At 44.6% G+C, this 25,563-nt stretch overlaps 1 protein-coding gene across 1 annotated transcript in view; it reads left to right on the top strand.

Moving 5' to 3' along the window:
* Positions 1 to 24,822, top strand: part of UVSSA (UV stimulated scaffold protein A) — a 40,560-nt gene extending 15,738 nt beyond the window's left edge. The window contains exons 7-13 of the mRNA XM_064151541.1: positions 4,453 to 4,567; positions 11,376 to 11,553; positions 11,903 to 12,055; positions 15,275 to 15,458; positions 16,628 to 16,739; positions 20,875 to 21,058; positions 24,536 to 24,822. Of these exons, the coding sequence (XP_064007611.1) occupies positions 4,453 to 4,567; positions 11,376 to 11,553; positions 11,903 to 12,055; positions 15,275 to 15,458; positions 16,628 to 16,739; positions 20,875 to 21,058; positions 24,536 to 24,629 (1,020 nt within the window). The 3' untranslated portion in view covers positions 24,630 to 24,822. The remainder of the gene's footprint in view (positions 1 to 4,452; positions 4,568 to 11,375; positions 11,554 to 11,902; positions 12,056 to 15,274; positions 15,459 to 16,627; positions 16,740 to 20,874; positions 21,059 to 24,535) is intronic.
* Positions 24,823 to 25,563: the final 741 nt, after the last annotated feature.

The following is a 25,563-nucleotide window of genomic DNA, read 5'->3' on the forward strand; positions in this document are numbered from 1 at the left end:
AGTTCATGGATTGTACCTAAACAAAGTGCATTTGCATCTGATTATGCCTTTTCTCCATCAGGCTTTTCACATGCCTTCGAGTTCCAAACCATGCAGGTAATGCAGAAAGTTGCTTCTGGTGCAGTTTTCAAGTTGAGGATATATTAAACCCACCGAACTTTGGTATATTAATGGACAGAGAGCTCTGTGCCCCCAATGAAAGTGAACAAATCTGGAGAATTTTTAGTTAAAGATCATCTTCTTTAAAGCCCAGGGAGACCGTGGATGCTGCCACCCTGGAGGTGTTCAAGGCCAAGTTGGATGAGGCCTTGAGCAAGCTGGTCTAGTGAAGGTGTCCATGCCCGTGACAGAGGGGTTGCAACTAGATGACCTTCAAGGTCCCTTGCGACCCAAACCAATCTGTAATTCTTCTGAATTCACTCATGTTTTCTCAGATATGCTCTGCACCTCTGTGTGTTCTGCCTCCTGATAGTTTAGATATAATCTGGCAATTTCAGGAAATGAGCAGTGTGAACTGAGTTTCCTTCCTCAAACTATTTTGACATAATTTCTCAATTCCTCAAACCTAGATATCGGAGATTCTAAAGCAACCCTAGATAGTAGAAAGAAAAGCTACAAAACTAAATAGTAGAAAGAAATTCTTGACAGTGAGGGTGGTGAGACACTGGAATAGGTTCTCCAGGGAGGTTATGGATGCCTCCTTCCTGGAGATGTTCAAGGCCAGGTTGGATGAGGCCAAGGCCAGCAACCTGGGCTAGTGGAAGGTGTCCCTGCCCATAGCAGGGGGTTTGGAACTAGATGACCTGGAACGTGCCTTCCAACCCAAACCATCTGGTGATTCTGTGAATCTGTGTTGTGTTTGTTCCTGTCTTTGGCAGCAGGGTACTTTGCAGCATGATGATGCTGGGACTTGATTTTAAAATGAAGACTAATTGGGTGTTGGCTGAAGAGAGCACAGTAGTAAATCTGCTCTCTTTAGGCCAGTAAATATTGCTGTGTGGTTTTTTTTCTTGCACTGGAGCCGCAGCTTTCTTAGACATTCTCACAAGGGAAGATTTATGCTTTTAACTTTCCCCACCCATGATAAAGTATCAATATGGCTATTAACAGAAACTGGTGATCAGTTGGTGATTGAAGTCAGTTCAGTCTAGCCTGCAGAAAAGGGCTTGGGAGTGTTGATGGATCAGAAGTTGGACATGAGCCAGCAGTGGGCACTTGCAGCCCAGAAGACCAACAGCATTCTGGGCTTCATCAAAAGTGTGGTCAGCAGATGGAGAGAGGGCATTCTGCTGCTCTGCTCTGGTGAGACCTCACTTGGAGTGCTGTGTCCAGCTCTGGGGCCCCCAGCAAAAGAGAGACATGGACCTGCCAGAGTGGGTCCAGAGGAGGCCATGAAAACGATCAGAGGGCTGGAGCATCTCTACTATGGGGACAGGCTGGGAGGCTTGGGGCTGTTCAGCCTGGAGAAGAGAATGTTTCAGGGAGACCTTAGAGCAGCCTTCCAGTACCTGAAGGGGTCTACAGGAAGGCTGGGAAAGGACTGTTTAGAAGGGCCTATAGTGATAGGATGAGGGCCAGTGGTTTGAAACTGGATTTAGATTGGACATTAGGAGGAAGCTCCACAGTGAGAGTGGTGAAATACTGAAACAGGTTACCTGGACATACAGTTGAGGCCCCATCACTGGAGATATTCCACCTATGAAACCCTGCAGTAGTCAGGATCTGAGTGTTCTGACTTTGCAGTATCACAGTATCACCAAGGTTGGAAGAGACCTCATAGAACATCAAGTCCAACCCTTTACCACAGAGCTCAAGGCTAGACCATGGCACCAAGTGCCACGTCCAGTCCTGCCTTGAACAGCTCCAGGGACAGCGACTCCACCACTTCCCCGGGCAGCCCATTCCAGTGTCCAATGACTCTCTGAGTGAAGAACTTTCTCCTCACCTCCAGCCTAAATTTCCCCTGGTGCAGCCTGAGGCTGTGTCCTCTCGTTCTGGTGCTGGCCACCTGAGAGAAGAGAGCAACCTCCTCCTGGCCACAACCACCCTTCAGGTAGTTGTAGACATCAATAAGGTCACCCCTGAGCCTCCTCTTCTCCAGGCTAAACAATCCCAGCTCCCTCAGCCTCTCCTCGTAGGGCTGTGCTCGAGGCCTCTCCCCAGCCTCATCGCCCTTCTCTGGACACGCTCAAGCATCTCAGTGTCCCTCCTAAACTGGGGGGCCCAGAGCTGAACACAGTACTCAAGGTATGGTCTAACCAGTGCAGAGTACAGGGGCAGAATGACCTCCCTGCTCCTGCTGACCACACCATTCCTGATGCAGGCCAGGATGCCACTGGCTCTCTTGGCCACCTGGGCACACTGCTGGCTCATGTTCAGACAGGTATTAATCAGCACCCCCAGATCCCTCTCTGTCTGGCTGCTCTCCAGCCACTCCAACCCCAGCCTGTATCTCTGCATGGGGTTGTTGTGGCCAAAGTGCAGCACCCTGCACTTGGAGCTATTGAACGCCATCCCCTTGGCCTCTGCCCATCTGTCCAGGCGGTCAAGGTCCTGCTGCAGAGCCCTTCTGCCCTCCCACCCAGTCACATCTGCCCCCAGCTTACTGTCATCTGCAAACTTGCTGATGACTGACTCCATGCCCTCATCCAGGTCATCTATGAAGATGTTAAAGAGTATGGGGCCCAGCACTCATCCCTGAGGGGCACCACTAGTGACTGGCCGCCAGCTGGATGTGGCACCATTCACCACCACTCTCTGGGTCCGGCCCTCCAGCCAGTTCCTAACCCAGCACAGAGTGTTGCCATCCAAGCCATGGGCTGACAGCTTAGCCAGCAGTTTGCTGTGGGGGACAGTGTCAAAGGCCTTGCTGAAGTCCAGATAGACCACATCCACAGGCCTCCCCACATCCACCAAGCGGGTCACCTGATCATAGAAGGAGATCAGGTTAGAAAGGCAGGATCTGCCCTTCCTAAACCCATGCTGGCTGGACCTGAGCCCTTTGCCATCCCTCAGGTGCACTCTTATCACCCCCAAGAGAACCTGCTCCATCAGTTTCCCTGGCACTGAGGTCAGGCTGACAGGTCTGTAGTTCCCAGGTTCCTCCATCTGACCCTTCTTGTGGATGGGGACCACGTTGGCCATTTTCCAGTCTCCTGGGACCTCTCCGGTGAGCCAGGACTGCTGGAAAATGATGGAGAGTGGCTTGGCCAGCTCAGCTGCCAGCTCTCTCAGCACCCTGGGTTGGATCCCATCTGGTCCCATGGACTTGTGGGTGTCCAGATGACTCAGCAGGTCCTGAACTAATTCTTCATGAATTTCCAGGGGAACACACCGCTCCCCAATCCCATCCCCCAGTTCAAGAGGCCACTTGCCTCCTCCTTCCTCCTTGCTGTTGAAAACTGAGGTGAAGAAGGCATTCAGGACCTCAGCCTTTTCTTCATCATCAGTTACAGTGTTCCCCTCCTGGTCCAGTAAGCAGTGGAGGCTCTTCTTGCCCTTCCTTTTAGCATTGATAAATTTATAAAAGTGCTTTTTGTTACCTTTCACGGAAGTGGCAGCCTAAGCTCTAGCTGGGCCTTAGCCTCTCTAATTTTTCTCCTGCATAATCTGGCTATCTCCTTAAACACTTCAGGAGAAGCCTTCCCCTCCTTCCAGAGGTGATACACCCTCTTTTTTTCCCCCAATTCCTTCAGGAGCTCTTTGCTCATCCAGGCTGGTCGCCTTCCCCGCCGGCTCATCTTTCGGCACATGGGAACTGCCAGCTCCTGTGCCTTCAAAGCTCCTGTTTAAAGTAGGTCCAACCATCCTGGACCCCCTTGTTCTTAAGGACTGCTGCCCAGGGGACTTTGGAAATAAGTTTTTTAAGCAAATTAAAGCTTGCCCTCCGAAGTCCAAGGTGTGGGTTTTGTTGTAGTGCCTCCCTACCTCCCTGCATATTGAAAACTCCACTGACTTTGGTCAGTATTAGCTTGTAGGTGCATCAGCTTCTCCTGTTTGCCTGCTATGCTTTTGAGCTCTTAATCAGTTTGTGGTATTATTTAACATGGCACAGACTATTTGGATGTAGCTAAATGAGTAAAATCAACAAAAGGGGGAAAGAGAAAGCTGTAATTTGCTCATTAAGCCAAAATCTTGATGTTATTTTAAGATTTTAGTCTTATTTTATAGCTTCACACTTTCTCAGACTTCACCAACTGCAAGTGTTCTGATGGATAAAAGGAGCTTTAAAGAAGCCCTTAGGATAGGTTATAGCTTTACAGATGAAATGTTAAGCAAAGGCTTAAGGTCAGATAAAGATTAAATACATTATTAGGGAAATACTTTTGACACAGAGCAGTCTCAGTGGAGCTATCAGAATGTCTGCGAAATGTTGTCACTGGAAATCAAAAGCAGTTTTCACACTTGAAAAAAAAGGATTATAAACCCAAACTAACAAAAATCTCTCTGTAGATGAAAGCCAAGGATGAGGATGACGATGATGATGAGGATGAAGATGACTTTGTGGAGGTCCCTGAGAAGGAAGGTTATGAGCCCCACATTCCAGACCACCTGCGTAAGGAGTATGGTGAGTTTGCCCAGCTGTGCCAAGCTTTATCCCTGCATGTTCCTGCTGCACTGGGTAAATAAACAGCTGCTCTGTGAAGTAATGAAGTGAGCAGCAGTGTGGTAACCCCTGCGTGCTCCCAGGAAGTCATTGCAAAGATAGGGAGCAGCCAGTGACTCTAGACAAACAAACACCTTCCAGGAGGAGCAAGAGCAACACACACCAGGAGCTTACTTCACTCTACCATGCCCTCACTGCAGTTCAGATACAGAAGCAGCACTCTGCATGCTTACAAGTGTGTTAAACACATACTGGGAGGGAAGGGATTGCTGTAAATGAGCCTGAGTATCAGAAATGCTGGGAATGGGCTGTGGTGGGATGAAGTTTATGTTGTCTGTCCCAGCTACCTCAGTCTTGCAATAAGTACTGAGTACATTCTAATACTGCTAACAGGAGGACTTCCCAGAAAAGGAATACAAGGGAAGAGAGGAGTAGCAGCCTTTCAGACACCTGAGAAAAGCTTCTTACATACATGTGACTAATGAAAGAGTCCAAAATCATTGGGAGTGATAGTAAATGAGCAAATCAGTCATTAACATGCCTATGATTTCTCTTTGTGTGGCTTTTTTTTCCTTCCTTTGCCAGTATCACTTGTGCCCAAAGTAGTATTTTCTTAATTCTGGGCACTGGAACTTGGGTTTTGTATCTTTACCAGTAGCCTGATGAATCTTAACCTGTGAAAGTTCTGTTTATACTTGTCAGCTTCCACTGGGAATGAAATGTGCTCATCCCTTTCCCCTCTTCCTCATGGACACGTTTTTACAAGATAAAACATCTTACCACCCTTTGTATAACACTGACACAATCCTTTCTCTTGTTTGAATCCCTCCCCCTGGAAAAGGATAGAAGAACAATTGAAGGATGGTTTTAAAATCTCTGTAAAATGGATTGAGAAATTCCCATTTGTGTTTAAACTATCGCTGATAGGAAGGCACATTATAGTGAGGGAACCAATCAATCAGAAAACAAAGCCTCTCTCTCATTTTGTATACATGCAGGAGCTAATGATCACACCTGGCTGTGCTTTATCTGGTGGGTTTGTTAAGATTGGCATTTTAAAAGAAGTAAACCATTCTTGATGTTCCTGAAGTTGCTCAGCTTTTCTTGCTGCTATTCAAAGTTGTTGTCTAAGCTCCTAATTCAGGAAAGGGTCTGAGAAGAGTTCAGGATTCCTGAGGAGAGCTCAAGCTATCTTTTATGCACGTGCTTTCTTCTGCCTTTGTGAGCTTCAGTGCTTTCTTAGATCAATTAGTCAGTTACTAGTTCAAAATCTGTTTCAGAAGCTGATCTATAGCTGTTCCATAAATCAACTGACTTCTGTGTAATTGCTTCAGGCCAAATGAGAACTCTCTTTGCTCTGCTGGATTCTGTTCTGCATCTGTTTTCAGTAAGAAAAAGGAAAAAAAACCCTTTGGCATATCTGGAGAAGTGAATTATCCAATGAAAGTGTTCAGGAATCTCTTGATTGCAGGGAGTATGTGGTCGTCAAGAGTTGGCTGGGTTAGGCAGCCACCTCTCTAGTTCCATGTGATTCTTTGATCCATCTACAAGTGCAGCTATCATAGCAGTGGCTCTAGCTTCATCTTCATGTAATCCAGGTGGGGTTTGTGACATTTCTCTAAGTTTAGTTCGTGAGGACTCTGAACTAAGAAAATGGAAGCCAATGCAAGTGCAGTGCTCTAACTGGAACATTAAACCTTCAGTGTAAAGAAAAGAAGTATTATGCAGAAGGTGGCTCCAAGCTTGGAAATGTTCAGGGCCAGATGAGATCTTGAGCACTCTGGTCTAGTGGAAGGTGTCCCTGCCCGTGAAAGGGGATTGAAACTAGATGATCTTTAAAGACTCTTCTAACCTAAGCCATTCTGTGAATCTGTGAACAGTTTAAAGCTTTTTTCCAAGTTGTGTTCTTGCTTTTTCTCTACAAACCAGGAAAAGAGAACAACTTCTCAGGCTAACTTTTCATACTGAACAGGAAATCAAAGTTTAAAACATGAGTGTGGAAAAGGATTGAAAAGTGTCATTTAAATTATTAATTTGAAATCACTCTGTTCCCTTTCACTTCTCTTAGGAAAATGGAATTGTCCTCCCAACAAGGTAAATTTGAAGCTGAGAGGCTTCTGATGGTGCAGAGATGTGTTTGTGGTTCTCATGGGGTCTGAGCATCTTGTGAATAGTGAAAAGATCCTTAGAAACAGGGTAACCCTCCTGTGCATCAGTATCTATGTGCTGTTGCATTGTCTATGTCTGCATGTAGTTGATGATCTCCAAATTGATGCTGTATGATATCTGAGCTGAACCGAGCATGGGCACAGTTTGGATGGAAGGGAAATTAAACAAGTCAATCTGAATCTCCATGTGTAAGATGAAATGTAAATTTGCTAAAAGAATTTAGGTGATTAGATAAGTGAAGTGTGAAGATATAACCCATTAGGGGTGTCATGCCAAATTAGCATTACCAGACTTTTAACGACCTCCCATTTGTATAATCCTTATTTACACTTGCACCTGATGCCTACACCAGCCAAGAGCCCAGCCTTCCTCTTCTACCACAGAGCTATTTCAGACACTTGTGTTGCCAAGGAGAATGCTGGGATGTAAACCAGTGCTGTGAGAATCGTCTCCACAGAGTTGCTCTGCTTCTCAGCACTCTGCACCCATGTGGCTTATGTTGCTTACCCCTGGTATGGCTGATTTTGCTAATCTTAAAAATAGAGGCGTTCACTTAAAGCTCTAGGGAGAGAGAAGATCTTGTTTCAGAGGGAGATTTCCCCCGTGCAGCCTTTGCTGTCAGCTTGGTTCTGTGGTTAGGCCACACAGCACCTTGTGACTCTTGAGCATGCCAGAGGGAGGTGAGGAGGCTGCAATTGAACTGCTGGGTTTCCCTGACAGTCTCCTGGAGAGTGGCTGTGCTAATGCAGATCACACAGGTTCATAGAATCCCAGAATGGTTTGGGTTGGAAGGGCCCTTAGAGATCATGTAGTTCCAACCCCTTGCCAGAGGCAGGGACACCTTCCACTAGACCAGGTTACACACGTCTTCATCCAACCTGGCTGGAACACCTCCAGGGAGGGGGCATCCACAGTGTCCCTGGGCAATCTCAGCTTGACTGAGATTCAACAAATGGGAACCAGCAATGATTCTGATTTTCAGGGAGGTTGCAGTCCATGGCACTTGTTTATATTCTCTCTCTGTCTTTTCAATTAAAGTGAAGTGAATCTGAAGTAGCTAGATTTCTTCTAAATCCACACAGCTGAGGAAACCTGGTCTTGCTCTTTCTCTGAATTTGCACTGAGGGGCATTTATCTCCCCCTAATCCCACCGTTTCTGTCAGGACATAATCTCTTTCTCCAATTTACATTTTAATTACAAGGCCAGCTGAACTGGCTGGAATCAATAACGTCAGCCTGCGGCAGGCTGCCTCCAGCTGAAAGCCCAGCCTCTCTCTTTCCTCCCATCGATTTGTCCTCTCACCACAGCCTACTTCGGTGCTCCAGGCAAATGGGTGCCATTTGGTCAATTTAAACAACAACAACAACAACAAAAAGAAAGAAAAAATGGGAGGATTTGAACATTTTCATGATTCTTTCTGAAAGCTGTTGGTGGAACAGGCTGAGCCCAGCTACTGTGCTGGTGTTAGAGGAAATACACAGAGCAGCAGAATTCTTCAGAAGGGTTTTACTTTGGAAAGTGCACTTAATCCCTTCTATAGCTTAAAACACAACCCCAGCCTGGCAGTGGACTGTCTGTGGGGCACTCCTGGCTTTGTCTTGTTAGCAAAAGCTAATTCTCTGAACAAATGTGGTTTGCAGCAATCTGTGGCAGAAGTGCTGCTACTGGTGCTGCAGTGCATTTACCTTTAGCCATTTTCCTGTTAATGGTTTGAAATAAGAAATCAATGGGAGAATATTTTGCTCTTGTAACTCTTAAGAATTCCTGTATTGATCTCTTGGATGTGATTTTTATCTATCTAAATGTCACATTGTCCATTTATCTCCTGCCTTTTCTCTGTGCTGCTGACTGCTTGTCTCTGCTGTTCACATTGTGTCCCCCTCAGACAAAGTCAGGGTGGTGGATGAGCAGTTGTGCTTTCCATGGGCATCACAGGAGAAAGCTGGAATGTCACTGGGACTTCCTGAGAATTTTAAATGCATGTGCATATGTTCTCTGTAGAGAAACAAAAGTCAGACACATCCCTGCTCCCTCTTGGCTTCCAGTTTGTCAATAGTACACAAGCAAGTGCTCTTGAAACTGTTGCTTTAAACAGCGTTTTGCAGAATGATGTTCTTGTCCTTAAAAGAACCAACCAAACAAAAAAGGCAGTTTGAAATGCTATATTCAGCCTAAGCAGTTCTGTTACAGATCACAGAATGGTAGGGGTTGGAAGGGACCTCAGGAGATCGAGTCCAGCCTCCTGACATACTTCTCTCAGCTAACCTTGCTGATGCCCAAGAGCCTATTTGTAACTCTTTCCATCATAAAAGAAAGTTACTCTTCCAAATCCTCATAGTTCTACAGTGTGACTACAACAGAATCTCTTGGGTTAATTCTCTTTCAATGTGATTCCAAGCACCTGAGAAGAGCTTTTTCCTTCCTAGCCTGTGGCAGGAGCTGAGATGCAGTCCTATCCTGCCTTCTTTCCAGATACATAAGTCCAAGGATTCTCCTTTAATATCTCACTGAAGTGCTGTTTGAGAACCATATTTCTAGAGGCACCATTATCCCTCTTCAGTGGCAAGTCCACAGCCTCTCAAATCTCACAAGATCGTTTTGTTTGCTATTCAGCCTTGATACATCTCAGCTTAGTTTCATCCTATTACATTTAATTACTATTACTGATGATCCTGCTGCTAATTTTGAGACCCTAATAGATGGATCTAGAAGGGTATATATAGTTTATGTAGTGGCTGGATTTAGAAGGTTAGAGCTCAGCAACTTGATCTGTTGTCTGGGGTCAAGCAATGCCTTCTGTGTACTTAACACCCCACAGGTTACAGGTAATGTGTGGTACAAAGGAATCAAGGTCAGGATGAGTTACTGCAAGACATTATAAGGTGGGAAGAAGGGACCAGGGCAGGTTGCTCTGATTTTTGTTTGTTATATTTGTTTTCTCTGAAATGAAAATATTTTCTCAGAAATGAAAAGCATTTCTCTGAAAGAGCATCAAAGCAGTCAGTTGCCACTGGTCCTGCAGTTTCCCACTCAGAGGGCACATTGTACCATATCAGCTTTTCCATTTTCAGATGAGATCTTGTGATGCATTTCATGATTAGCAAAGCAAGAATACTTCTGGATACAGCTTCAGGGCTGGTTAGAAGTGGGCAAGAGACTTAAACTCCCAATTAAATACGGTTAAAAGATGTCAGGTAAACTCAGGTTGCCTCTCATAAAAAGGCTTAAGGTATTTGCTTAAAATTCCAGCCTGGTGAAACAGTTTTTGTGTTGATTTAGTTTTTTTTAGGGGGGGAAATGTGGCCTCACATTTCAATAACTTGATTTATAAAGAGGCTTTCTGCTGAGCCTGATGCAGCCTTGCTACCTTGGTGTGAGAGGTCATGTGCTTCTCTTTTATCTGTCGTGGACTGAAAGGTCCTCGGTGCCTCTGCCTGTTAATAGAGTTGCTCCTCTAGATCAGCAGGTAGAGGTATGTGCTGTCCAACTGCTCAGCCTGTCTGATTGCATCATTGCAGTCCCTGCTGGCTCATCTGGCTGCAGCAAGTAATTAAGTTGTCCCACCACTGAGCTACTGGTGTTGAGCATCACTGCCTGCTACCACGTTGCAGTGAGCTTGTCCTCAGATGTAGCTCAGGCACTTGCTGTCTCTAGAGCACACTCTGTAGGTGTGCTCATTGCTTTTGCCAGCACTGAGGCATTTTATCTTGTGTGGTTCAATGTCTGTGAAAGGAGAACATCCTCTAGATGATTCTTTTAGCAGATGCATTTAGGAGTCTAAACTCTTCTCAGTGGTGCTGCCCTTCACGAACCAGGAAGGAAGAAAAAAAACTGTTGGGCTTAATATTCTCAGCTCTGAAAGGTCAGTGTGGTAACTGGGAATTGTGAGAGAGCAAGGGTGTGCCTCACACAGCCTTGTTGGTGTCAGCAGAGGTGTTGCCCTGCCAGCCAGACTGAGTGATAGTGGTTCCTGTTCCAGTCAGTCATGTGCTGCACCGAACATCCTGCTCAGGAGTGGTCTCTTTTTGCCAGGCTTTAGGACTTTGGAAGTGGCTTCCCCAGGAAGGTGGTGAGCACATTGGAGCAGCTTGCCCAGAGAGGTGATGGAAGCTCCAAGCTGGGCAGGGCTCAAAGCCAGTATGGATGGGCCCTTCAGCAAGCTGGTCTAGTGGAAGGTGTCCCTGCCAATGGCTGGGAGTTGGAACTAAATAGTCTTGCAAGTCCCTCCCAACCCAAACCATTCTAGGATTCTCTGACTTCCTGCTGACATACCACAAAGACCTAATCTTAGCACATAGGAGTAAATGGATGTATGTTTTTCCTTTTGCTTCTACTGCTCTTAGGTGTCTTTTGGGGTTCTTAAGAAGTAGTGCAAAAGGTTCCCTTCTTCTTGATTTGATGCAGTTAGTTGCTTGATGTGTTTCTGTTCCAAAATAAGAAGTATTTCCCAGGCAGAGATGTCACTGTCCACAAGTGGGATTGGTGTCTCGTGCAAACCGCAAGCAGGAAGATGTAATCAGCATCATGAGCTGCTTGGTGCTACTGGGAAGCATTGAGGGTGGAGAAGTGCATTCTCCTAAACATGGAGTCTTTTTGCAGGGCTAGAGCCTCAGTCACCTCCAAAAGCACTGCTGGGGAAGACATCAAAAGGACCATCTCCTCTGAGCTGTCGTGCCCAGCTGAAGGGGAATGAAGATGAACTTGATCCAACCTGTGCAGCTGCCACACTGAAACTCATTAGAGACAAACTACCCAAGATACCACCTCCAAGTGCCAGGTTAGCTTGGGTTTGTAGAAGCCTCTTGCTCTTACCTGTATGTATGAGTCACAGAGGCACCCAGAAGAGTGCTCAGGAGCTAGGCAGATAGTTAGAACTGGCTTAGTTTCACTTTGTGGTTACAATTGTTTTGCTGGGACGTGCTTTCACTGGTTAGTATTTGGGATTTTGTTAGTAATTGCATGAGGATTTTAAGGAAACTTATACTACACACTTGGTTGAGTTCTGTAAATGTAGCTGTAGTCCTAGAGCTCAGATAATAGCAGCTTTTGTGTAAGAATCTAGTGAAGAAAGAGAAAAAGTCATAGTCATTGCTGTTCTCTGTTGACTTCTCATGTCTCTTCTCCAGTGAGTCTGCAACTGCTGAACCAGAAGCCCTGGAAGAGTCTGACAGTAAGAGAAGAAAACTAGAAGAAGAAAGAGCCAAAGCTCCCCTCATGCCTTTTGGATTAGATCTTCACTACTGGGGCCAGGATCAGCCTGGTGCTGGGACGATTCTCAAGTAATGCTCTTTCTCTTCTAAGTCAAATTAAACAAATAGAGAGATTTACATGTACCCAGAGGTCAGGCAGTGGGGTGACTGCTGTTTCTTTGGGTAATTGCTTTTCTTCTTCCCTTTGTGTTGTAGAACCCATAAACAAAACCAGAAATTCTATCTTTTAAATGTTATTTATTTTGAAAGGATGTGATGCTAATTAAATCTCTGATGCTTCAAAGCACTTTCCCCCCTCCTCTGCTCTTTTCATGTTTTGGTATTATTTGCAGCATGGCATCACTTTCTCCAGTTTAAATTGGTACCTCATTATGCAAAGTGCTGTGCAAGTGCACGGCAGACATTCCCTCTGCTGGACACTTGGCAGTCTGAACAACTGACAGACCAAGTAGAAGAAAGGCTGTGGAGGTTCTGGGGGCATTTATCCTGAATTTGCAGAGTGGTGACTGAGGAAATTGATCTGCTTGTTCAGAGCTGGGTAGTTACAAGATTTACATTTGCCTCTCTCGCTTTCTCTTCTGGGCTGGGAAGGTTTTGTCTGTCTTAGACAGGAAGCACTGTTGCCTGAAGAGGCAGCTTTAGCCCTGCTGGGGAGAGGAGATGGTGACTATACACCAGCACTTGTATCTAGCAGTCAGTGTTTCAGATCCCTTTTTTAGCACTAGTGTTTGTGTGTGACAGTTGGGATGCAGAGTCCTCCCTCTATGCATAGATTCAAGTCCACCAGAGCTTTAGTGGCAATGTGAGCTACCTCTGGCTTGAAAAGGCAGAAGTCCTTGACTGGATGGGCTGCAGAACAAACCCTCAGCAACCTTACTTTAACTCAAGTTGTTTCCATACCAGAAACCTTCATTCGTCATCATAGAATCATGAAATGGTTTGGGTTGGAAGGGTCCTCCAAAGGTCATCTAATGCAAACCCCCTGCAGTGAGCAGGGACATCCTTCACTAGATCAGGTTGCCCAGAGCTCTGTTGAGGCTGACCTTAACTATCTCCAAGGATGGGGCCCCTGGGTAACTGGTGTTCTACCACCCCATTGCAGAAAAGAGCAAGAGGAAAAACTTTACCCTTGCATCTGAGTGTATGAAGTGCCAAATTTCTTTTAAATCTGTGAAATCCAGGGAAATTTGGCACCTAATAGTGCTTTAACACAGTCAGCCCAGACTTTGGGTTCTATCTCTTGTCATGTGTCAGCTCTTCAGAGGCTCTCAGTGGTTAAGATTTTCAGCAGGGCATTTGTCTGTGATAATGCCCAGAAGGTAGTAAGGCTTTATTTTACATTGCAAATGAGTTATTCAAGTCCTAAGTGAAATCAGAAGCATATTTCACTGCCTGTCTGCCTGGTGCTGTACTGGTTTATTTTTATGCTTTCCAATAAAATAGAGGGCACACTTCTGAACCTCATAGCCTATAAGTATAGCTCTGCCAATCTAACTAAAGCTAATTTAAGTAACTCTGCACACACAATGCCATTGGCCCCTGGGTATAAAATATATTTATTGAAAAATTAAGGTAGTCATTGGCCAACTCCTTTAACTTTTCTATATGCACACATACTGCACACACACTCTCTCTGTAAGATGCCTAGGAGAAAAACAAGTCAAAGCCAAAAGCCATACAGCACATCTGGAATGTGTGGGGAATTTGAATTTTTAAAAACCTGAAGTGGAAAAGCCTTTTCCCTTCACCTGTTTAGCACTGCACTTAATTACAGCATTTACAATTAATCAATGTTTTGATAGTAAGGGTATAGCTGCCTGGAAAATGCTTTTCTAAAGCAGTTTTTAGCTAGGAAATGGTGAAACTGTCCCCTTTAGAAAGTGGACTTCATGCAAAATCTGAGATGAAGCTTTTTCCCTAGTTCTGCCTTCACTCACAACTCCTTGAACTAGTTTAGGAAGTCATTAAATGAGTTTATAAAGGTGTAGTAATTTTCTTTTTTGGAGGAGGGCTGTGTGCTACACAGTGGTGTACAGTAGAGGGACTGCTCTGCCAGCTTAACCAACTCTTCTGGGCAGTGTGGCCCTTAGAGCTTCATCTGCCCTCATCCTTGAACTGAACTGGCTGACTCTTGGAGTAAAGGAGTTGGTGCAGCACTTCTCATGACTCTGACTAGAAGATTTGAATCTAGATGTCTTCATTTTGCTTGTCAGAAGCAGCAAACATGCAGGCTGGATTTTTGGGTTTGGTTTTTTTTTTTTCTTTATTTCAATGATTTATTTCCTCTTTAATTTCATATTTGCTTAAATTTGAGATGAGATTGTTGGGTTTTTTTCACTTCACATGTGTTAATAAGTTAGATATCCAAGATTAAGCTGGTGATGCTTATTTCATGATTAGGAGATAGAAGCCTTTACCCTCAGATATGATGCAAACAGTCATTGCATCCTAAGATTAGCACTCAAATGAGTCAAGTAGGTAGTGTCTGGGGTTGTTTGTTGTTACAGACTCTTGGCAGCCTGGGATACCTAAAATGAATTTTTTTGAATCCTGTTGAGGAAATTTCAGAATATTTCATCACTCCAGGGTCCTTGCTCCCCTTTTCTCCTGCTCTCCAGGTCCACTGATATGGTATCAGTCTCCTTTATGTATTTTCATAGATATGCCTATAAATAGAGGTGGGATTTCTAATCTTCAAATAGATTTTCATAGCCTCGTTTCCTAGAGGAACACCCTAGAAGTTTCCCAGACTTGGGAATGCTGAGTAGGAGAACTTGGAAGATGAATCTGTCAGGCTCAGCTGATTGCTCTCTTCTTGGTCTCTCAATAGTCTGCTGCTAGATCCTGCTTCTCTGGCACTGCTGGATTACAGCTGCCCAGAATAAGATCAGACAGGCTTATATCAAGATGTTTCCTCTCTGATCTATCTCTTGTGTTTAATCATAGGAGTATTTTGTTATGAAGAATCTTAACTGCAGAATTACAGAGTTATTTGCTGAAGCTGGAGATTGGCTAAGTGGCTCTGAATGTCAGATCGTGAACTAGAGCTAAGACTTGTAATAGGTTAGCAGGTTAAACAAGAAATCAATATCAGACAGGCTTTGGTGCTGTTTTAAAAACATCTTCATCATACAGGAGTCAGAAGAAGTGGAATAGTGGATTCCTGGAGTTCGATTCTCTGCTAAAGCTTCCTTTCCTCCGCTACATCAGTGCGGCACAGGATGGTGCTGATGCCTTGATGTGCTTTCTTACAGCTTTCTGAATCATCTTCATCTCCTGTTTTCCCAGGTTCGCTTCTGAGCATCGATTTTGGGCACCCAGTGAAGTAGAGGAAGAGGTGGAAAACAAAGAAATAAGTGAAATGTTAAAAACCAGATATATAACCTTTGCTGGCAAGTTTGAGCCGGTGAAACACAAATGCCGAGCACCAATGCCCGATGGGAGCCTGTGTGCAAGACAGGATCGGATTAAGGTGGGCACCAAGCTGCACAGCTCCCCGGATATGTGCCCTGAGGAGCACATCTCCTTCAAACATGGCCATAAAATTTTATTTCACATTGTAAATGCAGCTCAGAGGAGTGGCAGAAAACTATCTGGTGAGGTGTGCTGTTAATATGTGCTTCGTAGCCCTTTTAATCAGGAAGCTGTAAATGTTGAAGGAACTCTCAAATATTCTTGGCACTCATCACAGACATTTACACTGCATTTATTGCTGTGATATATAAGTAAAGCAGACACATTTAGGTGGTTGCTGAGAAGTTTTCTTCATTTACAGGCATATTTGGTATTAAACTGATTTTAGAAACTTGGGTGTTTGAGAGAGAAAGATTTGATTTATACATTAGGCCTTTTCTGAGAGCTGAATCTCATGCAGCCTCAGATTGAGCCCTGTGGAGCAGGAATGCTTTGCTTAAGTCCTTTGTGCTAATATCCCTATTCTGCCTGTGTTATCTGAGATATTTAGATGCACTAAAACATTTTCAATAGGATTGTTAGAGGATAGAGATATAGCATAAACTTTAACATCAATACAGCAGTGGTGTCCTTGCTCCAAGCTTGACAGAATGTGTTAGAGGATGGAGATTGTTATAGGATTGTTAGAGGATAGAGATATAGCATAAACTTTAACATCAATACAGCAGTGGTGTCCTTGCTCCAAGCTTGACAGGATGTGCATCCTGCCCCCTGGAAATTAGCTGCTGGAGCTGATCTCTTTTGGATTCCAAATATTTTAAACATGTGATGACTATGGGAAACCTGATGCTTTCTAATAGGGAATGGGAATCAAATGGGGACAATCTCTGAAGGAAAGTCCAACTGGAATTCAGGACAAAATTTTCTCCATGAGAACAGTCAGACATTGGAATCATATCCCAGGGGAGGTGGTTGATTCATTTACATTGGCCATGTTTAAGACTCAGCTTGACAGGGTACTGGACCAGCTCATTTCAACTGCACCACCACCTAGAAAGGTTGCACGAGATGATCCTCGGGTTCCCTTCCAACCTGGCATTCTGTGAATCAAGTGTGGAGTTCTGTTGCCTGATTGCAGTGTCTGGCTTTAAGCTGTGTTCAATATCATGTAAACATTTTCATTAAGAAGTTTTGAGAGAGATTTTATTTTCCCCTTTCTTTCTGAAGTGCCCTTTCCATGGAAAGATAATTCCTCGGGACGAATCTGGGGTTCCTATCAACGCAGAGGACAAAGCCAGAGAAGAAAGGATGCGGTTGGAGAAGCAGGCAGCTCAGCCAGGTTTGTATCTGCAGAGCACCATAAAAAGGCATAAAAAATAAGGCAAGGGTGGAAGATAAGCTCTAAATGTAAGCATAATGTCTCTGTTATGTGTTTGTTTGTGTATATATTGTATACAGTATTTACAACAGCTACAATATAGTAGCTCTTTCTAGAGGGAGAGAGAAAATGTAGACAGAAGTTGGGCAGCAGTCTCGGTGTCCAGTTGGACAGCAAAGTGGCAGGCTACAGAAGGAAGGAAGTCCATTCTTTTGTTGATGAAGGCAGAGATTGAAATCCACAGGGTTGGATCATGTTCCTGCTTTACTCCTACCCACAGTCTCATATTTGAAGGTGTTTTTCGTCCTTGTCCAGTTGAAGTGAAGGAATGAGATGCCCTAAACTGGCATCCAGCCAACAGCATGGGCACAGCAAAACCAGGGCAGGGCTGTGGCTGTTGTGCCAACAAGGAAAGTTACCAATTTAGTCACAGAATCACAGAATTGTTTTAATTGGAAAAGATCATGGAGTCCAACCATCAACACCACCAACTAGCAAATTAAACTGGTAGGCGCTTTTGAGGCTCTGGTTTCAAAGTAGAAGTTGATACTGTGGTATAAAAATAACTTGCACTGAAAAATGTTGATGTATATTTCTTTTCCCTGTGAAATTGCCATTGCTGGAGGCTAGACATAGTATTTATTTTTATTACAGTGTCAGCTGGGTGCTGTTAGAGGCCTCTCACCTCTGGCCCAAGAAGATGTGTGTGCCAGTCCCAAGGCCATGCTGACACTGCTGCTGCATTATTGAGTGCTGCTGTTAGGCTGAGATGTCATGCACAGGTCCAGCCCCAGTGTCTGGGGAGCTGCTCAACAAGCTGTGGCACTTCATTTACTGGGCACAACCTCACAGCTTTCCAAAGCCACACGCACACCACATCTCACTAACTACTTCCAGCCACTGCTCTCTCTTTCTTTCTGGGCTAGATTTAGGTTGGACATTAGTAGGAAGTTCTTCACAATGAGAGTGGTGAAATACTAGGACAGGTTGCCCAGAGATGTGATTCCCTGGAGGCATTCAAGGTCAAACTTAATGGGCCTTGAGCAGCCTGATCTGGCTGGAGATGTCCCTGCTGACTGCAGGGCAGTTGGACAAGATCACCTTTGAGGGTCCCTTCCAACCCAGTGCATTCTGTGATTATTTGATAACATTTTCATTAACCTTTTGAAGTGATGTTTGGTTTGGACTAATGCTTTGGGAATGGTGAGTAGTTGGTTGGTCTGTGTGGGCTTTGTTTTGGCTTTTTCACAAAGAACTTGAAGCAAGGCTGAGATGTGCTGCCCTGGGAAATAGAAAAATGGGAACCCTTGTCCCCAGAATGGTTAAAAATTGGGGGAAATGGAGTGGGAGATGAGTGCGCTTTGGTCTCACATTTGAGAACATCATCTGCTGATGGTGACATCTTGAAAAACTTGGACAAAAACCTGAAAATCTGGGGATGAGTTTAGGGGTTAAACTGCACCTTTAAATTCACAGAATCCTTCTTAAGTGATTCAGAATCACAAAATTCCAGTTTGGAAGGGACCCCAGGGATCATCTGGTCCAACCTTTCTAAGTGATGGTGTAGTTGACATGAGCTGGCCCAGCACCCTGTCAAGCTGAGTCTGAAACCTGACCAAAATAGACAAATCCACCACTTCCCCTGGGAGATTCTTCCCACACCTGTCTGTTGGGTGTGGGTTTCTTTGTGGAGAGGAAAATCCTGCTGTTAAACTAAACAGGTTTGTGTAATAATGGCAGTGTTTTGCCATCACTGTTGTTGTTAAGGGGCAGTTTTCAGGTTGGTACAAAACGTTGAATTCTGGCTGGTCTCCACACAGTGATGCTTTGGCCTCTTGAGTCCCAAGACAAGGAACCAGGAGGGATTGCCCTGCCCTGCTAATCTGCCGCCTTCATCCTTTGCCAATAGTTTGCACACAGGAGCAAATTAAGTGCCTATTTTTTGTGTCAGCCCTGAAGAGTATCTGGTCTTTCAGCCCTTAGTGACTTGTTAACAAACAGGTATCAGGGCAGGCTGGCGCGGGCAGGCCGCTGGCCAGCCAGATGTGAAATAGCATCTCTTTACTAACTGCAGTATCGATCCCCGCCTACCCTGCCCAGCTGTGTCATTTTCTTTTCCCTGCTGCTAAACTCAGTAACAATGTCTGAAGAGCTTTAGGGGCCCATCAATGCTCAAAAAGGCTGCTCTTCCTTGGCATCCTATTGATTTTTCTCAAAGGCTTTTAAATTGCTCCTTCATTTTACTCAAATGCTCATTTCATCTCGACTGGACGCCGGCGTTTTTTTGCCTTGTGTTTAAACAATTGCTCCTTTCTCTGGGTTCCTAAACTGTGACGCCTTCTTATTACTGGGAGATAAACTGTTTAGACAGTCTTCCTTAATCTTGGAGCCTCTATCTGAATTGTGCTGGTCTGTATTCCCTCACTTCAAATTAAAAAAAAGAAAAGATCAAGTTTGTGAGCTCTTCTGATCTATCAAGTAAATGTGTCCTGCTTTCTCCCTCTCTTCTTCTCCTGCCACAGCTTCATTTCCCTCATGCTTTTTGGTGGGTTGGATTTTAATCAGTGCTTGCTTTCATGGCTCATAGTAGGTTAGATCTAACCTTTCCCTGGAAAATTGCTCTGGGGTTCCTGAACACCCTCTTCTTAAGTGAGGACAATTGCCTCTGACCTCCTGGAATGTTGTTAGCAATATCTGTCACACTCAGTGACCATTTTGGTGTGTAAATGGAGCTGCACAGTGGGTTAGGACTGGTTGGTTTTCTCTGTCTACATAGACAGGAAATAAAGGCAGTGGGCATTTAGTGTCACAGTTTCTGCAAGCAAAAAAGGTTGACTGATGGCTAGGAAACTACCTGACAAGTGACTCACAATTAGTGGCTGTTAAAACCATGGAGTCCAACCATCAACACCACCAACTAGCAAATTAAACTGATAAGCATTTTTGAGGCTCTGGTTTCAAAGTAGAAGTTGATACTGTGGTATAAAAATCACTTGCACCAAAAAATGTTGATGTATTTTTTTCCCTGATACTCCTGCCCACTTTGGACCATGTTACTCTTTTGAAACGATGCTTGCTGGATGTTTTTTTTCAACACATATGCACAAAGCCTTTGTAATTTAAGGGTAGATTTAGACTGGAGATTAGGAAGAAATTCTTTCCAATGAGGGTGGTGAGACACTGGAAAAGGTTGCCCAGGGATTGTGGATGCTCCCTCCCTGGAGATGTTCAAGTCCAGATTAGATGAAGTCTAGTGGAAGGTGTCCCTGCTTATGTCAGGGGCTTGTAACTAGATGATCTTGAAGATCCTTTCCACCCCAAACCATTCTATGAATCTAGGAATCATGCAATGCCTTTTTTATTACATTTCCCTGGAAGATACCTATTCTCCAGCCACATAGAATCAGAATGGCTTAGGTTGGAAAGGATCATCTACTCCAACCTCCTAGACTTGGCTGCTGAAGGCCTCAACATTGTCACTGTCTACCTCAAACTGTCATACCTTGTCCTGCTGGGCAAGACTCTACCTTCAAGTTGGAAGACCACAGCTGCCTCCAAGAGTTTGCAGCCTAAACTGTTCATACGCTTCCCCATGGTGTTATCTGACCATGGAGTAATCATCTCCAGACTTTTAGACTGAAACCATGGTTGGCTTCTGAAGTGCTGAGGTTTTGATAAAACTAAGTTGGATTTATTATGAGCTCTCATGCTGCTGCCAGGAGAAGAAACCTGATTTAGATAATTAAACTGAGGGAGCATGGGGTGAAGTGATCTCTGTTCCAAATGTAAATCTAGGCTAATGGCAGCAGGGTCATGTTGCCTTCCTCAAGAGTACTCTTTAGGTGTCTGGTACCTGTTCTTGTTTGGATGCACATACGGGTTTTGATGCAGAAAAGTTGCAATGTTGTCACCCCACTGCTTGAAATTTGACATATTCCTTTTGTTAAGGTTCATTTCTAAGGTTATTCAGGTTTTATTTCTAGAGATGAGTTTCTCAAATATGTTATTTCTAAACAATAACCTCCCCTGTGCCTTGAGAGGCTGCAGATTCTGCCTGGGACGGGCATTTCAAAGTGCATGCTTTGCTTTTAAACAGAGTGGCGAGATCCAGAGTTCCTGAGAGAAGTTGAAGCAGCTACAGGAGTGGATCTTGGCTCCTCTAAAAATAATGGAAAAGGAGAGAAAAAGAAAGGGAAGAAGAAAAAATACCCAAATCTGACTGACCTGAAGCAGCAGGCCAACACTTCTCGTTCCCGTCTGGAGAAGAAAGTCTTCAATAAGTAAGAGGCTTAAGTTTTCTATCTCCTCTTAACTGCTCTTTTCCCTTTGTTTCAGTGGCACTTCGTGTTTCCACATCATCATGCAGTCATTGAGCAACTCTCTTTGCTGCTTGCAAAGCAGGAAAGACTTCTCTGTCTCTGAAGGGTAAAAAACAGCAGGTACTGCTGACCAAGGCTATCTCTTTGGTAAATCAGCTGAAAATCATTCTCAGTTTCCCTGTGAAAGACAATATTTCATCCTTCTCAATTCTTTTTTTAATCCTTTAACTGCTCTAGTGGCTTCTCTGGATGGTGTTACTCAAGAGGCTGCTGCTTTATGTGTGCAGGCAGTACTGGATCCAAAAAGAAGACAAATATGTGTGGAGTGACACACCTCACAGTGTTGGACACGCTGTGTGGTGTGGGTGGGGTGCTGAGGGAGTTTTCCTTTTGGAAAGCCTGAGATGGGCTGTCCTGAGCAGAACTTCAGTTAATAAAAGCATCTGGCAAAACCCTGTTGCCACAGGCATCTAACAGCATCACCCCCGAGGCTCTGGTGTATGCTGCCTGGACTTCTTCTTGAGTGTGCTCACTTGCTAGCTGAGCCCAATGCCTTCCAGTCCAGTGTCCACACAGTGGTCACATCCTGTGGATCACTCACTGACATGATACCATTGCACTTCTCTCTCCCTTTATTGACTTGTGGAATTGTTTTGGTTGGAAGAGACCATCCAGTCCAACAGTCCACCCAACACCCCCCTATCCACTAAGCTATGTCCCAAAGTGCCATGCCCACACATGTCCTGTGACTTAATATTAGGGAGAAGTAATATGAGAGCTCATTCCACTGATTAAAAAAAGCATTTAGATCTTTCTGTTGTTCACTTAACCCCCCCTGGCTTCAGTAAATACCGAGGACTGGAGCCTCCTGCAGGTCCTGTTTCAGTCTAAAAGTCTGGAGATGATTACTCCATGTACCAGAGACATGCAGACACAGAATGCTTCCTCCTATGGTGCTATTGCTGCACATCTTCCTTTCCTCCTAGCTCATGTGCAGCCTTTATCTCTTGGTCTACGTGTAGCTGGAGGAGAAGCTGTTTGGATGGCACTGAGACATGTGAGACAAAGGTTTGTCTATGACTGATATGGACACTTTAAAGCAGCCATGCTAACTCAGGTGGAAGTGGGAGCCTACCCACACACCCACCGAGCTGAACAAGTTCTAGAAGTGGATAGGAGCTCCATGTCCACTCTGCTGTGCTGTTTCTGATAGCTGACCTTGGTTAGATGTGGCTGCAACACTGTTTTGCCCAGGCATGCTCTGAGCTCTATCACATGGGGAGCAGCTGCAGTGACAGAGAATTTCATGTCAGAAATGAAGTAGTTGAAGGAAAGTAAGGACTGCAAAGCTTGTGAAGTAAAAAAGCTGAATGATTACTCTAACATCATTACTGGTTGATTATTCCCTGCATGTACTAGTTGAGCTAAGCAGCAGCCAAGGCACAGAATTTATTCAAACGCACTTTTCCCTCCTCTGATGCATTAGTTGTAATGACAAAGCCAAACCCACATCACCTTTACCTGCAAAAGCAGCCTGTTTTCGATGAAATCCTCAAGTCCCTGATCTCAGAAGTCAGATGTGCACAGCTCAGAACTTCCCATCAGCCTCAACAAACCAAAGTTTCAGGCTGGCTGTGGTTTGCAGTGGTTTGTGCTAATGATGTTGAGCGTGTCTTAGTGCCAGGCATAAGCGATCAAACCTGTCATGTTTTTAATAGGTTTCATGCTTTGCAGGACTAAACAAGATGATAACCTTGGCTCCTTCTAACAACCCCAAATTACTTGAAATGTAAAGGTGATAAACCCAGGCCCTGCTCTGCCAATAAAGCTAAGTGAAATTGCACACAGATCATCAAGGTGGGATCTCATTTCATTTACAGTGTCACACAATCCACTGGTGCTAATGTAAAACCTACACGACATGAAAGTGTCAAGGCCACTCTGCACTGCTAAAGGCTCACTTTTCTCCTACCAATTAGGCAATATTTGAAGTGCAAAACCATGAGCACATTTTCCTTACTCTGGTAACTTTATTGGCAGAATTTTGCTGGAAGTATTCCTCTTCCAAGGTGCTTTTTCAGGATGTGGGTTTTGATTACGGTGGCTGCTGAGAAAATCTTTAATCTCACCATTTAGAAGTGTTATTAGGAAGTAGCCTCTGTTTTCAGGTGTTTTAAAATGGCTTTTCAAATAAGCTGTTAGAGAGCAGTTAGCTAAAACAGAGGTCAGCTTGCCTCCCAGAGCTGCAGAAGCAGAGCTGGGATGTTGTGTAGGGCCTGATCCCAAAGAAGCTGGTGCATGCTACCAGGAGCATGTCTGGCCTTCATGTTACTGCAGGGCCTGCAGCATCCTCAGAAGGAATGAAGGCAGGCTGTGACAACAGGGTCTAGCAGCACTAGGCTTGAAACCATCTGCTTTCTGTGATAGAACTTGCTGCCTGCATCTCTGATGTAGAAATCACACACATCAGCTGGTGTGGTGGCCTTAAATGGGATGTAGCTGCTCAAGGCCAGCTGGACACAGAGGTGCTGGAGTGTGTCCAGAGAAGGGCAACAAAGCTGGGGAAGGGTCTAGAGAAGAGTCTTGTGAGGAGCAGTTGAGGGAAACGGCGTTGCTCAGCCTGGAGAAAAAGAGGCTTAGAGGAGACCTCATTGCTCTCTACAGCTGCCTGAAGGTTCGAATGAGGTGGGGGTTGGTCTCTTCTCCCTAGTGTCAGGTGATAGAATGAGAGGAAATGACCTGAAATTCTGCCAGGGGAGGTTTAGTTTGGAGACTAGGAAAAATGTATTTGCTGCAAGAGTCAGGGATTGGAACAGGCTACCCAGGGAAGTGGTGGAGTCATCATCCCTGAAAGTGTTCAAGAAACGTGTGGCCATGGCACTCTGGGACATAGTTTGATGGCCATGGTAGTGTTGCTTGGACTGGCTGATCTTAGGGATCAAAACAATGCTATAATTCAAACCTCCATGCTGGCCATGTTCAGGTTTTCACAGGGATGTGTTAGCAGATAACTTTTTTTGCCTTAAGGAGATTCAGGGTGAGATCTGAACACACCTGCAAACAGCAGGCCCTGATGGATACTTTTTAGTTCTTTTTTTTCTCCTGAGAGCAGTTGGGTGCTTTTGAAAATCAAACCTGCACTGTGCGCCTCTCAGAAGCGGTGCTGGGAGGGATGGCACAGCCATTAAACTGAGAGGCTTTAATTTGTTTACTCCTGTTAATAAAACCATTGCTGAATTAAACTGTTTGTATTGCTGCAGCTAATTGAGTTAACAAGACAAATTTGTTCAGCCTCATCAGGGCAGTGTTCAGAAGCCTGGTAGTGATTAATCATAGCTCATTGTTGTTTTCCCCCCATCCCCCCCAACAATCATAAGCAGTCTATGAGGTTGTGGAGCATCAACACAACTGAGTTTATTCTTGTTTTGTTTCTTCCAGGGGTGCAATGAAGAGGGTGGTGAAAGCCATGAACCGAATGGACCAACGAAAGCATGAGAAGTTTGCCAACCAGTTCAACTATGCCCTGAACTGAGTTGTTCATCTTCCTGCAGCTGCCCAAATCTTTTGTCACAGGGCTTTTTATCTGCACTGTAATGATGGGATTTGGGGTGTTTTAACGGAGGTGATTTTTTTTAACTTAATTTATTTGATAAAGGACATTAATTGTGGCAAGGATGTGGTCGTATCGAACTGGATGCTTGTAACAAGCTGATACTGCTTTGAAACGTCTGTGAACTAGAGCATTTCTTATGACTTGTGCATATTCTGGATGAAATCCTCAGATTTGGGGGTTTTTCCTTCCTAAGGGACTCAGAATCAGAGAATGCCAAGTTGGAAGGGACCCCAAGGATCATCTGCTTCAATCTTTCTGATTAATAGGGTAGCTGAAGTGAGCTGGCCCAGCACCCTGTCAAGCTGAGTTTTAAAAGCGTCCAGTGTAGGGGAAATCCACTGCTTCTCTTGGCATATTATTCCAATGCCATTTATTACTCTTATGTATATGATAACTCATGTAATTTATTCCTCCTTTGCCAACATGCGTTTTTAACTTGCCTTCACTTCCATGCTGTCAGAACAAAGATGCCTAAAACATGGTTAGATTTTTACCAGAGATAACAACACACAGACTGTTGGCTTACTCTGCTCTTCCAGAGGGTGTCCCACATCAAGCAGCACCTCTAAAGACTTCTTGTATACACACTACAGAAAGATCCAAATCAACTGATGTCTTCAAGTAATGAATGGGGTAGAGTTTGATGTCAGCAAACTGAAATGTGGGAGCTGATTCAGACTTGGCAGCTGTGGCACCAGTGGAGAAGCTGAAGTGACAAAGGTCATCCCAGTCTGCTTTTTGTCTTCCTGAGGTGGAATCTCAGCTAACACCTGGAAAGCAGGTCATGAAATCTCATAGGAATACTCAGAATGTTCTGCAGTTTAAATGATACCAAAAAGCTGCACTAGAAGGT

Source organism: Pogoniulus pusillus, chromosome 11, assembly GCF_015220805.1.
Source record: "Pogoniulus pusillus isolate bPogPus1 chromosome 11, bPogPus1.pri, whole genome shotgun sequence".
NCBI classification, from domain to species: domain Eukaryota; kingdom Metazoa; phylum Chordata; class Aves; order Piciformes; family Lybiidae; genus Pogoniulus; species Pogoniulus pusillus.